The 14,075-nt window shown below is 36.0% G+C and overlaps 1 protein-coding gene across 4 annotated transcripts in view; it reads left to right on the forward strand.

Moving 5' to 3' along the window:
* Window positions 1-13,806, forward strand: part of limk1a (LIM domain kinase 1a) — a 134,830-nt gene extending 121,024 nt beyond the window's left edge. For all 4 annotated transcript variants that reach the window (XM_028806862.2, XM_028806865.2, XM_028806864.2 and 1 more), the window contains 3 exons: window positions 6,229-6,284; window positions 6,507-6,664; window positions 7,226-13,806. In XM_028806862.2, the coding sequence (XP_028662695.1) occupies window positions 6,229-6,284; window positions 6,507-6,664; window positions 7,226-7,388 (377 nt within the window). In that variant the 3' untranslated portion in view covers window positions 7,389-13,806. The remainder of the gene's footprint in view (window positions 1-6,228; window positions 6,285-6,506; window positions 6,665-7,225) is intronic.
* Window positions 13,807-14,075: the final 269 nt, after the last annotated feature.

The following is a 14,075-nucleotide window of genomic DNA, read 5'->3' on the forward strand; positions in this document are numbered from 1 at the left end:
CGGGGTGCGAAAGAAGGAGGAATGCAATTAACCTCTTTATACCGATTGCTGGTGAGTGGCCTTTAAAATCACCTTTTGCTATTTCAAAACTGCTTCCAGTCTAAAGTAACACCTGCTCCCAGAGGCTTTGTAAAACCTTTAGCCAGAAGGCATGTTTGTTGTGTACTCTAAAGGCCCATTTATACTGCGGCGCAGACACAGTCGCTCACAGAGGATGTGCACATTGGTCTGTTTACATTACAACTGTAAATGTGCAACACTGCATGGTTGCAGAATCTCCCAAAAGTTTTTTCTTTGCCTTTACATATCAACCTCACAGATATTTCCATTTCTGCTTACCACACCTGTTAAACCCCACCCCCAATTAACTCCGGGAGTATATACTGGGTATAAAAAACAATCACCCACTTCGAAATATTCTAATTTTTTTTTGCTTTACAGCCTTAAATGAAAACACAACCCAATATTTTTTCCAGCCTTACTTAGTCAATGTAATCTATAACATCCAAGTGAAAGATATCTAGGGCTGCAACAATTAGTCGATGTAATCGACGATGTTGACTACAAAAATCGTCAACGCGGATTTTTTATTGTTGACGCGTCATAAACAGAACCTTCAATAGAGGCCCCAATCACAAAGAACCACATTGGTTTTTGTAACTGCAATGCACTACATGAACGTCTGGGGGCAGTATCGTTTGTTACTGTTTGTCAAGACTGCACACAGTCCTACCAACGAAGAAAGAACGTCTGAGGAGAAGAAGAATGTAGAGGAAAATAAACGTGGTTGCAATGGCGAGTCGGATAGAGGAAGGGGAAGGAGATGGAAAAAAATTGAGACAGAAACTTTCTAAAGTGTGGGAGCACTTCACTGAAAAAGAAAAAAAAGTTGAATACAGATTATGCAAAGCGGAGCTTTCTTTTCACAGCAGCAGCACCGTGATGCATGAGTAACTGAAACGAAAGCATCCTGGAAATGTGATGCCGCCGTCTCTTGAGAATTTATGCTGGTGCTGTTTGTTAGTTAGTTAAGGTCAGATCAGATGGGGAGGGAGAGCGTGAACGAGACTGAGAAAATAAAAATGAAAAAAGCTAACTTTTACACGTAACAAATTTATACCCGATCTGTTCGTTTTCAAATACTATTGCATTAGTGCGATGATGTTTTCTGATTGGTACTATTCAGGTCATACAATGATTTCTTTAAAATGTCAAATATACTTGTCTCTTTCTTTTTTTTTTTCCCGGTGCTGGGCGCTGGCACTAGAAGGCGTGAGCTTATTCAGTGCTAGCAGCATTACGCAGGTGGCCAGTTGCTTGTGCTATAACAAGCTTGACCTGGTGGCAATCAAAGCACATGTACTGTGCATGGCATGTATGGGGTCCACTGAGAAAAGAAGAGCGTTCATGGCTCACCTTGCAGAGGAACATTCTTTCCTCTGCATGTCCTGGAGTCCTGTGCAGATTGGGCAAGATCGGGGGAAAAAAAATGTGGTCACTGATTACAACCGCAAGAAGGTATGCAAATGAATATGAATAATGTTGCATCTGTGCCACAATGTTTTCCGAAATGTACTATTAGGTCATAAAATGAATAATTCCAAATATCATATATACCTATGTCTCTGGTTTTCTGTCAGGCGCATACTAATTCAGCATAAGCAGGAACACTCAAAACTAAATAAAAAAAAAGCCAAGTGACAATGAGATACGAATAAGGCAGATTCACCAGCGTTGGTCTGTCAGCTTTTATCCATCCAGATCAGAGAATTTCCAGTTCGATTGTCTCAAAACACTCACATCTATAGTTATTCCCAGTTTCACATAAAAAGTAACAGCGTCAGATCCCTGGGGGGGTGGTAGTATGTATCATGATCGTGACTGAGAGAATAAAAGTGAAAAAAAAAACCCGGTAACTTTTACAAGTACTATACATTTAATACAGTGGCTGTTACAGACACAAATCAAATGTATGTGTTTATTGTATAATATTAACAATAAGAGCAGTTCACTACTCAAAATGGTAAATATACGAGGCAATCAGGATTGAATCGGGGGACTCTTGATTATAAGTCAGCAATTCCTAACGTTGCACCACAGAAGCTGTTGTATCGTCCTCGAACCTTTTGTGAAGGTGTTTATTTGATCTTTTGCACTTCAGGCTTTACATATTATATAGTTTATGTCTACATTTTGTCATTTATTACTAAAATATGAAAAACGTTTCAGTTTTAACGATGTATTTTTTGATTAAGTTAAATGCACGTTTTTTGTTTAAAGACTACGTGCACTTTAGTTTTGTATTATTTTAATGTAGTTCTTTTTTATTTCTTTTAATGTATTATTTTTTATTGGTCACACTAATATAAAAACATCTGATTATTTTAAAATTCATATATTTCATTGGTTGTTATTTTAATTTGATTATTATTAATTTTAATTGTGTTAATGCAGAGACATCAGGGTGACATTCACAGGTTGACAGACATGTGCAGGTGAGGTAAGACATGCAGTAGAGCCCAGAACAGGATGTGCAACCACAGGTCGCAGGCATCAAAATAGTCGAAAAATAAATTGAACGATTAGTAGACTACCAAAATAATCATAAGTTGCAGCCCTAAAGATATCACAGCTATAGTTCAGAGGAATTTTAAAAAATAAAAAACAAGAAATACTGAGATTAATAAAGGATCACCTCCCCTCCTAAACAAAATTTGCAAACTCAATCAGGTGTAAGTAACCACCATTTCCATTGCAGACCATGATTACTAGCTTCCACCTGTGATCAGTTGTAATCAGTGTGATTGGTGAAGCATAAACAGCTGTTCCTGGAGCATTCCCTTGCTTGGTAGTGCAACTGACAGCAAACAACTGACTATGGGTGGCAAGCCACTTTCTAAAGATCTCAGGGATAGAGTTGTGGACATACATAAGGCAGGCGAGTACAGTGAAGTCCACTGCAGCTACAGTCACTTCAGTACACATGTACTTTGTGAGCATTCCCGTGTCGATCAAACAGAGGAAGCTCTACAGTTTACTTGTGACTTTACGCTGTAGGAAGATAAGTAAATAAATATAGGTAAATACCATTCGATCTGGCTTTTATATAAGTAACATATACATGGTTTTCATGTAAAGACCATCACAAAACATAATCACAAACAGTACTTAGCACGATACCTTGGCAAGCTCTGTAAGCTGTGCCGTTTCGTAGAAGGAAATGTGTGGGACAGACTGACTGGCCTTTACATCTGGTGCAGCTGTGTTGTTCTTGCATGTGAGCGGACGTTTCTTGCAGGGAGGGCTTCTGTTCTCTTTCTCCAATGTAGAACCCTCATCTTCATCCGAGTTCACTTCTGTTATAGCACGTCTTTATTTGAAAACAGCAGTGTCAGACTGGGGCAAACGTGAACGTGACTGAAAGAATAAAACTGAATTAATAAAAAAATAATAAATGCTAACCTTTACAAGTGCCATAAATTTACACCGGCTGTTACAGACATACAAATGTATGTTTTTATTTTATAATAGTAAGAATAAGAGCAGTTCACTTCTCAAAATGGAGGCTTCTGGGATCTAACCGGCAACATTTTCATTACCAGTCAATAGTTCTTACCACTGATCCACCAAAGTGGTTGTATTAAAGGTGTGTCAATGCCGCACCCTAACACAAGTTCTTTTTCTGCAGTTATATTCTTGAATAAAAGCTCACTTGTCCTGTTATACTTGTACCTTTTGTGAAAGTGTTTACTTGATATTTGGACTTCAGGCTTCACACATTATACACTTCATGTCTACATTTTGTCAATTATTACTAAAACTTGAAAAACATTTCTATTTTAACGATGTGTTTACATAGATTGTTGTACACAGAACACACATGAAATGCATGTATTCCAAATAACGATATATTATGTACCCTGTACAACTCCCGGCAACTGACACGCAGTAAACAGACTTGAGCTGAGAGAACTTTCTGCCCTTTCTGAGTTGGTGGTGGGATGGGATAGCAGGCTGCTTGCTGCTTGTGCTGATCGACACATTTACAACACAAAAGATGCTGACGGAGAGGGTTAGGATTTTAGGTGGGCCGGGATTACAAGCTTTTTTGTAGGCTTTGGTAATTCTGTTGTTAAACCATCTTAAATGAAAGCATCCCATAGAAATGAGAAAAATAAAATGTAAACATCAGAGCTTGAAGGACAATGGGAGTAGTGAGCTTCATAGTACATGTTGCTCACAAAAAACAACTGTGTTTTTTGACATAGTAAAATGAATCAATGCATGGGAAATCAGCAGCACTGAAGCTTCAAAGGTTCACAAAGTAATAGCTCAGTTGATATTAACAAGATGTGTACAGCCTATTTCAATAGTTGAAAATGTGAGTTTTGGATATTTAATTGCTGTTCGTGAGCCCCATTACGAGATGTTATCTCACAAATGTTTTCCTGAAAAATTTTTCTGCAGATGTATGAAAATGTCTGTGAAAAGTTTAAAAGTTGTTTGCATGATGCAAAGGACGTCTCATTTACAATAGACTCATGGACATCTCAATGCAGCACATGGCCCTTTATGAGCTTAACTGTGCTCCATTGTGAAAATGTAATTGGTAGACATACTGCTAAAATATTTGCAAATCCCATTTCTGCAATGACAGAATGATGGCGAATACAGTGATGATGCATAAAATATAGGAGGCACTATGTGAGATGCAAACCAAGAAAATGTAGGCTACATTGCTAACACTCTTCAGTTTTGTATTTGTGACTCCCTGTTTATTCAGAATTCTGCCAACAATCTCATTAACATGATGTAAAAGAAAAATCCACAAATGCTAGGGCTTGACTAGTTGAAAAACAAAAACAACACAACCCACCTAAACATGAACTAATGCAAGATGTCACAGTATGGAATTCTTCATATTCCATGCTTGAAAGAAAAGCATGTGATTATTCTCTTTTATAAATGAGAAAAGCTCAGGTAAGAATTTAACTTCCATTTAATGCAAATCCTTTTAACTGTTTTGCAATCATATGAAGAATGTAAGGCCCTCACTTAGTATTTGAACAATCAGTTGTCTAGTACAAGTGGTGATGGAGTAAAACAAGTGGTTCAGGAACATTTGAAGTCTGTCCACGAAAGATTCTGGGATCTCAAAGCAAATCCATTTCGCATTGTTTCAACTAGACTTGACCCACATTTTAAAGTAAAATGTTTCACTTCAGAAATTACATTAGCTGCAATAATAACAATGAAAAAAGTTAATATGTGACAACAGAACCTCTTGCAAAAAATCTAAAAACCAATGCAGGACTTTGATCATTGTTGCCATTTGAGTAATAATATTCAATCTACATTATATTTCAGAGAGCTGTTTACAGTGTGACAGTGATTCTTTATCTTGGTGGAAAGACAATCAATTCAGATTTCCTTTACTCAGTAGAGTAGCCAAGGTATACTTGGGAACACCAGCTATATGTAGCAACGTGAAAGATTATTCAGCATTGTTAGTAATATTTGTTCAGCAAGAAGATCTAGTCTTCTTCCAGATCAAGCTGAATAGTTGATATCTGTGAAGTAGAACATGGAGTTTTTACATAGGTAGAATCTAGAAATACTGGTTATCTCCAAAATTAAACTGCATTGCTGTTGAGTTATGATTATGTTTTTGAGATACAAAATATTTTTTAAATCTTCCAGTTTTCAATTCTGTTTAAATGTATAATTTTTGTTTAATTTGGTGTCGAGCTACTATTAATAATAATAAATACAATTTCATAAAAATGCAATATTAAATACATAATAATGTCAGAAAGTGATCCCATTTCCATTAATGTGCTATTTGTAGTCAACCAAATAGTGAAAACCTGGTAGGTACAGCCCTAATGAAAACATTACTGTGATATTAGCTACATGGAAAATGAAACATGTTTTTTCTTTGCATATTCTGTGTGGTATGTTCACTACATACGGTATGCAGTATTTCCTTGTATGCAGGATGAGAAGAGCAGAAATAATCTGTAGATAATGGATATCTGTCATAGTATAGTGGTTGTTTGGTGGAAAGACAGATTATATGGCATGGAACTAACGCTCATTGTGCTACTTAAGTATATACAGATAGTGTACAGCATTGAAGAACATACAATATCTGTATTCTATGCAAATACTGTGTCAAATGGAAGTTTATTGTGCACACTGCAGTATTTACATCACTTTGTTTTGCAGGTCAGAGCTATGATGAAAAAGTGGATGTATTTTCTTTTGGTATCGTCTTGTGTGAGGTGAGTTCAGTTAAGCAAAACACAATTTATGTTCTCAGCATTGTTGCCTAAGTAGTATGCCCTGCATTTATTCCCATATCCCAAGTTTGAAGGCCCAATTTTACCTCTTTCTGTCCTTCAAGACAAGCCTACTGCAAAATATTTGAAAATTTGTGTTCCTCAGCTAGCTTCTCTGATGGTCATCGTTTTAATGATTTGTAATAAATTTATTTGTTTTTTCAGATTATTGGCCGTGTGAATGCTGATCCTGATTACCTGCCCAGGACTATGGACTTTGGACTGAATGTGAAGGGTTTCTTGGATCGCTACTGTCCTTCAGATTGCCCAGTCTCATTCTTTCCAATTACTGTTCTGTGTTGTGATCTTGATCCAGAGAAACGGTAAATAATTAAACAGGCCAATTATGTGAGCTAAATAATATATAAATAAGCATTAAATATGTGAAAACTAGATAATTTGAGAACATACATGCTACACTACTCTATACTGTATTTGTGCCATTGCTGGCAGCGTTATTAAACTAGTCTGTCAAGTATAACAATCAGAAAAGTAGCAAAGGCCAATGGAAAAGACGCAGAATTCCAAAGTTAGCCAAATAATTCAATTTTAGCCCCCGTTGTGGGGAGAAATTAATAAGAAAAATGTAATGAAACAACTTTTAAAAGTATATGGAAACTATGCAGTAAATTTTCAATCAAAAAAAGTAAGCCACATAAGAGACTTGGTAACTGAACTGAGAAATGCATTTGGAGCCTGTTCAAGTTGTTATGATTATTTGATTCAGAGGCATATACAAGGTGAGAACCAGAATCCAGGATTCTCATTTTAAAAATGTTAAGTGTCATACTACAAAATACATTAAACTGCATGTTTGTCATGTGAACGATGGCTTATGTTTTAATAAATAAGTACACAACAATTAATTTTATTGTCTTTTGCAGACCCTCTTTTGCAAAGCTGGAACAATGGCTTGAAAACTTGAAGCTGCACCTGGAAATTCGCCTCCCTTTAAAGTCTGAGCTTGAGCAGATCAACCAGGCTTTCTGGGAGAGTCACACACGGTCAGAGAATGGCCTCCCTACACACACTGAGCAGCCAGAATAATATGGAGTACGGAACTACCATGGCTTCATGGAAATTCATATCTAACTGGGCAATGTTATACAGGCTGTTTGGCATTAGTTTAGGTAAAGAAACACAGACCTCTGGTCTCTTTCAGAATAGTGCACTGCAGAAAGTCTTCACAAAATTGTTGTTTACTGCCTATTTGATGTTAGAGTAAACTTGTCAATTTGTTACATGTATTACAGTAATAGGATCATTGCTGTTAGAATACATCCTGTGAAGGGAAGTAGTGGGTTATTTAACCAATAATATGGGCAGCTTTTGACTACACTTCTGCTATCAGATTGTTTTACTTGTGCTTAGTTTTATCAAAACACAAAGTACAATCTGTAACTGAGACATGCATGACTGAATATAGTTGAGTCACTTACCTGATGGTCACCTGAGATGCTCATATCTATGTTTTTTGCAGCCTGTGGCCAGTGTAAGCTTATGTGTGTTTTTCTTTTCAATTTTCAAGTATTTTTTAATTGCATAATACTGAAGCTTTTTTTGGATACAACTCCATATTTATGATTTTAGTGGCTGGTTTACTGTAAATAATTTGCTATCATGTAAATTATTTGAAAATATGTACAGAAATATTTTATATATATATATATATATATATAGGCTGCATATCTGTATTTTTTTTTAAAACAAAGTGTCATTTCTCCCTATACTTAAACCTCCACCTTTAGCCACAAAGAAACATCCAGTATAACTTTATAGAATCCAAAAAAAATCTATCTTTAGGTCACATTATGCAGTGCTCAGTTGCCTATGGGCTCCAATACACATAAAAACGTATTCTTTTATCCTGTTTGGAAGCACTTTCCCCGGCATGTATCATACTTGCGTGCATCTATCACATTAAAAACTCCGAATGTCTGTCAGAACATCTGGGGATTTATTTTCATATGCATCCATAGTGAGTTTCAGATATTTTTTTTTAATAATTTCGGTTTAAGTTTGTTTAGCTAAATTACTGTTTTTACTTAGTCATGTGACATATGTATGATGAAAATGTGAATGGATACAACAGACTTGATAAACAAACGATATTCTACTGTTAGGGGCATTTTGTGTTATTTTATAGTTTGCAACCGTACTTCTGGTTCCATTGTTGTTTATTATGCCACTGTTACTAGCATTCCGCGCATGATAAGGACTACATTATATTGCATATTCAACAATAGCAAGCTATTTTTGCAGAGTGATTTAAAAATTGTTAATGAAGTTTCTGGTGGCAAAAGCACTAGAGAATGTTTCCATATCAATGATATACTTGCAAAACACGAGTTTTACACAATAATACAACCAGTAGGCTAGTGTTGAAAACGGGTACAGAATGGCTCATCTCCAAATTAGGTGGTATAGTGTATACATGCAGTATTGTTTGTTCCATATGGTATTCGCCTAGTCTAAGACACAAAAATATATCTTTTTTTATTTCATAATGAGCATCTTATTTTTTACACAAACAATAAACAAAGGTGGTGATGTTCATGTTTCATTCAGACTTTCATCAACATTAATCCAAAAATTATGTGATTCACAAGTACAGTAAACACTGTGAATTGCTTCAAAATGTGCATATACTGGTAATATACTGGTAACATCTCTGTGTTAGCAGTTCCTTTTAAAACGTTTTGGCTGACACTGCGAGAATGAGAAAAGTTACCAGCATGCACAAATAATCGAGAGTTCTTGAAACTGATGCAGAGTAGCATGTTCAGTCTTACCCTTTTTTGTTGTTGTAAAGGCATACATACGTTCAACCTCTACATTTTCAGGAGTTTTCTTTGTGCCTAGTATGTTCTTGCTGCATCCCGATACATATTACTGATGTGCATACAAAGACATGCGACTCTCTAGTACTGAAAAACTTGCCTTTCTTTTTCTGCTGCTTGCATGCAAGATACACTACTAGGGCCTATTAAGACAACATATGTACAGTATAATACATAATTTTCCAGCACATTTACACCAGACTGCTATCATACTTCTTTCATTACTGGTGCCTCACTGATATTTCTAACCTGTACCATAATACAGTGTATAACCACAGTTTACAAACACACAGATGTATTTGACTTAAGGATGTTGTCTTTCCAAGGCATACCTGTTCTGTAACTTACTTTATTACCTTTGTGGTGGTCTCCACACTGTCCTTCTAAGGTTAAAATGTGTATATAATTTGGGCTGTACCACCTCCTGAGTTTCATTTCGTCTTATTAATGTGTTTCCAGTAAGGTAACCATTTTTTTCCCATCTTCTGCCTCAGTACTAAAGGTTTACTAACATAGGTTTTAAAGGCTAACAAATGTTGCAAATGAAATTAGTCTTACCTGAACAATTACAAATGCTAAAACATATAAGAAAATAGGAATAGCAAAACATAAAATATTGATTTATAGTAGTAATGAGAATAGCAAAACAAACCTTTACTATTATCAGAAAAGAGGTTTTCTAATTAAAATATTTATACACTAAGGCAGACAATAGAACAACCACATCTAATTAATATATATAAAAATAAATATATACAGTAATATCTTCGTTTTACCTAGGAATGTGTACATGGCAACCCAGTGAAACATAGTTGGTTTGAATATCCAAAAGCATTAAGTAGAGAGCATTTCTGTTTAACTGTATCATTATGAGAAATGCACAGTATGGCCTGTCTTAATCTAGTGGACTATTCTCTGTTCTTCTCTGTATTCTGGCGAGTGATGTGCTTGCATCTCTGACTTTCCTTTGCACACACTTCCTTGTCTATCTGTTAACATGTTTTTTTGAATGGAAACCCACCTCTCTTAGATGTTTTATTTAAAGAGAATATAGTGGCTTACTTAAGTAGTTCAAAGTGAAAATGTTTATTAATAAAAAAAAACTGCATTTAAAAATTTTCTTAGAATAAAATTACAGTGGCAGATTTGAAAGTTGAGTGCATATAATGAAATGGAACCAGAAGTTAGGAAGCATTTCTGTATTTTTGCTAAACTATTGTGTTTGACTCCAGCTATGGTGTTTTCTGTTCACTCATTTTGCACATTTTTTTATAGGTTATCCTCTCAAAATCAAGCAATCCATGTCATAGTACATTACTCAGGGGTTTTTATTTTCTAGAATTGTATCTGTAAAAAAAAATGTGAATTTCACGAGAAATGCGTATGTAATCTTATATTTAGAGGCAAGTAGTTTCCTGTAAGAAAGAAAACGTTCAGTTTGATTAGCCTATAGCTAATTTGCCCTTTTTTGTGCTGTCCTGATCGGCACCTGCCCAAAAACACTTGGTAGATAGATGCCTGTGTAGAGTGAGACAGCACACTCACACTGTTGATCAAACACAAAATACCGTAATGCAGGACAAAAAAACGTAAGAGTAGGCCTGCTTCACTAGAAACCGAATGAACCTATTGCTGTTATGTCTGGTCAGCATGACCCGAGTGTGACTTGCATGCACACCATATTTTGCCAGCATAGTCTCTTTTCAAAATTGCAGTTTGTATTAAACAAAACCTAAAAATGGAATGAAATGAAGGAAATCTTTGCATTACCTAACTGAGGTTGAGGGGCAAGGGATTCCCACAAACAATATTTACTAATCCACACTCCAGTATGCTTTCTACTTAACATTCTTCAAACATGAATTTGGAAACTTGATAGTTACAATTGTTTGCCTTTAATTTTTTAATTTTCAGTCTGTTTAAAAAAAGACTTACTTAGTTTAGCAACCCAGATTATTGTTCACTGATGAGTAGAAATAATCTGTCATTTTGTTTCCTTTGGTACCACAGCTGCAACTTTCGGTGCATTCTCGTAAATTTTTCTTTCTGTCCTTATTTAAATGTGAGTTGATGTTTCAAGTGCAGAATTAAACATAATCGAAGCATGATAATTCACAGTTGAGACTTAAAGTGGTACGACTTTAAAGTTCTCTTTCTAATAAGAACTTTTTATTTTTTTACTTTAAACAGTTAGAAACGCCTTACTTCAGTTTTAACATAAGATGTTGAAGTATAACTGGTGGAAAATTATATTTAAGATTTTATTTCTACTTTGTGACACAAATATATTCCATACTATATTCTGTACATAAATACACACAATAATGAAATGAGTAATATGCCATGCATTTCTTGCAGAATGAAGAAGTTTATTTGGTAGTTCTGATTACCATGTTCTTCTAGATTACACAACATAAACAGAAGTTTGAAAAAGCAGTGAGTTGAAACATCATGTCAGAAACAAAATACCTTTCTTTATAATGTTGAAACCAATTCCTCTGTGGCTTGTCATAGCTTTAAAGTTTATTTTGCACAGCCTGTTTTTAAGTTCGGCTGGGTGAGGGATTTAGCAAGAAGCTGTGCCCTTGCTCATCATTTTATGAATGCAAATCACTAAATGAGCCTTTATAAATATGAAAGAGCTCAGGGGAATCTTACCTCTGTATAGTAAAATCATAAAAGTGTCTTGCAAAAGCCAGAATATTGCAAGTATACCAATTATTGAGGGCACGAAAGGTACATGAGTGAAAAGGAAGCTTTCTCTATTTATACCAGGAAAAAAACTTTAAGACATGCTAACATAGCATACTAGTAGCTTCAGTCCCTGCTGTGCCATTTAATTGGCACTGTGAGCTGTTGCTTATTGACCTCCATTTGTCTGTCTGGCGTATTCTTAGCAGCCAACCAGATTGCATTTTCAAAGTGAGAACCTGGCTAAAGGTCTAGGTATATTTCAAGCAAGATGAACTTCAGGTGGTGCGGATGAAGCCAAACCCAGTATACATAGCCTAAGCCCACTGATACTGTATGTACTTACTCCTAGAGTGGTAGCCCCCTAAGATCCTGCTGCAGTCAGAGTCTCATCTAATTTTAAAAATCAGAATTTTAAGGCATTCCTAGATGTCAGCTTTAGAAGCTTATGTTTGAATTGATACATGCCATAGACTGTATGTTAGGTTGACTATTGGATCCTGTTTGAGTCGCTGTGTGTGTGAACATGCCCTGCTCTGGACTAGCATCCTTTTCAAGTGCAATTAATTCTTTTTTTACACTTTGCTGCCAGGAAAGATTTTGCCTCCATGCAACCCTATACTGGACTCTATGGGTTCAGAAAATAATGGGAGGTATTTTGGAAATTTGTGACCAGCCAGAATTGACATTTATTATTGAAAGTAGTAGGTGGTGCTACTGCCTCACAGGTTTAGCGTCTTTGGTTGGTATCCCAGGCCAGAATGTAGTTTGTGTAAATATTAAAAGTTCTTCCTGTGCCTGTGTGAGGTTTCCTCCCTTCCTCCTGGTACTGTAGTTTTCTAGTCACATCCCAAAAGACAGAGGTTAGGTTAACTAACACATTTAAAATGGCCTTAATGTGAATGTTAATGTGAATAAAGAGGTTAATTTGAGTAGGCCCTAAGATGGACATGCACCCTTTCCAGGGCTGTTTCCTTCAATGTGCCAAGATAGTCTCTTGCCTCCTCAGCCCTAAATTGAATTAAGTGGGTTTGAGAATAAAAGAATGTGAGAAGTCAGTTGTTTTATATCTGCATTTAAATAAAAGATTATTGTCCTCATTTTTTTTCCAACTGCAAAACTGGACCACATTGCACCAGAGCAGGAGATGCCAGTGTTGTGTCCATTTATTTATGGAAGGCTCATTCATCTATGATGTGCACCGCATGCTATACAAAGCTTGTTTAATTCCTCCACTATAATATTTGTTTCATCCATGACAGCTGAACACTTTCTGTGTGTAAAGTATTCCTAGGCCTTTAGGGAGGAAATAAAGATGTGGGGAGCAGATTATTATGAAAATACCACTGGATAAGAACAAAAAGCTTGGAAGCATGTTACCTAATGTAACTGATGCAGATAGAAAATGGCTTCCCCTGAGCTCACCTATACATGCAGACAGATTCTGTTAAAAATAACAATTGTGCCTGTTCAGAATCACTGGAATGCCATTTTGTAACATACTGTGTAGATAACACCAAAGGGGGAAATACTTTAGTGTGACATTTGAGGTCCTTGATCCTCAGACGTTGTGATGGCACCTGTACATGTGACCTAGTCTTTTCTCATTCAGGTTGATGATCTTTGAATTCAACCGTGCCTTTGTGTTTGGCTGGCCCTGCCACCGTGTGGCCAGTCTGTCAGCTTTGTTTAATAGGAGCAATGCAAGCCTGTAAAGATTTTATACCATTGTTCAAATCTTGCCTTTTTATCTTTTATTGTCATATTATTTTGCATTTTATATATTTAACATCATACTTATTACTTTTTCAGTTTTTTGGAAAGCTGTGAAAAACATTTGCACTTTAATTCAGGAAATGAACAGTGAAAGTCGAGGGAAGAAAACGTGTATTTGGATAATGCTGGAATAAACAAATTCCCTCAAAAATAAAAAAGTGTTACTCAATGCATGTGTGTGTGTTTCTTTGGGGTTCCTAAGCATATGTGCCACAGACGCGTTCTGTAAAGGCCATGCGCAGCTTTCACATTTTATACCCTACCGTCTATAATAGGGGTCTCCAGCTCCAGTCCTGGCGAGCTACTGTGGATGCAGGTTTTCATTCTAGCCCTTTTCTTAATTAGTGACCAGATTTTGCTGCTAATTAATTCTTTGCCTTAATTTTAATTGATGCACAACTTAAGACTCAGGCCCCTTAATTATTTC

This window comes from Erpetoichthys calabaricus, chromosome 8 (assembly GCF_900747795.2).
Source record: "Erpetoichthys calabaricus chromosome 8, fErpCal1.3, whole genome shotgun sequence".
Taxonomy (NCBI): domain Eukaryota; kingdom Metazoa; phylum Chordata; class Cladistia; order Polypteriformes; family Polypteridae; genus Erpetoichthys; species Erpetoichthys calabaricus.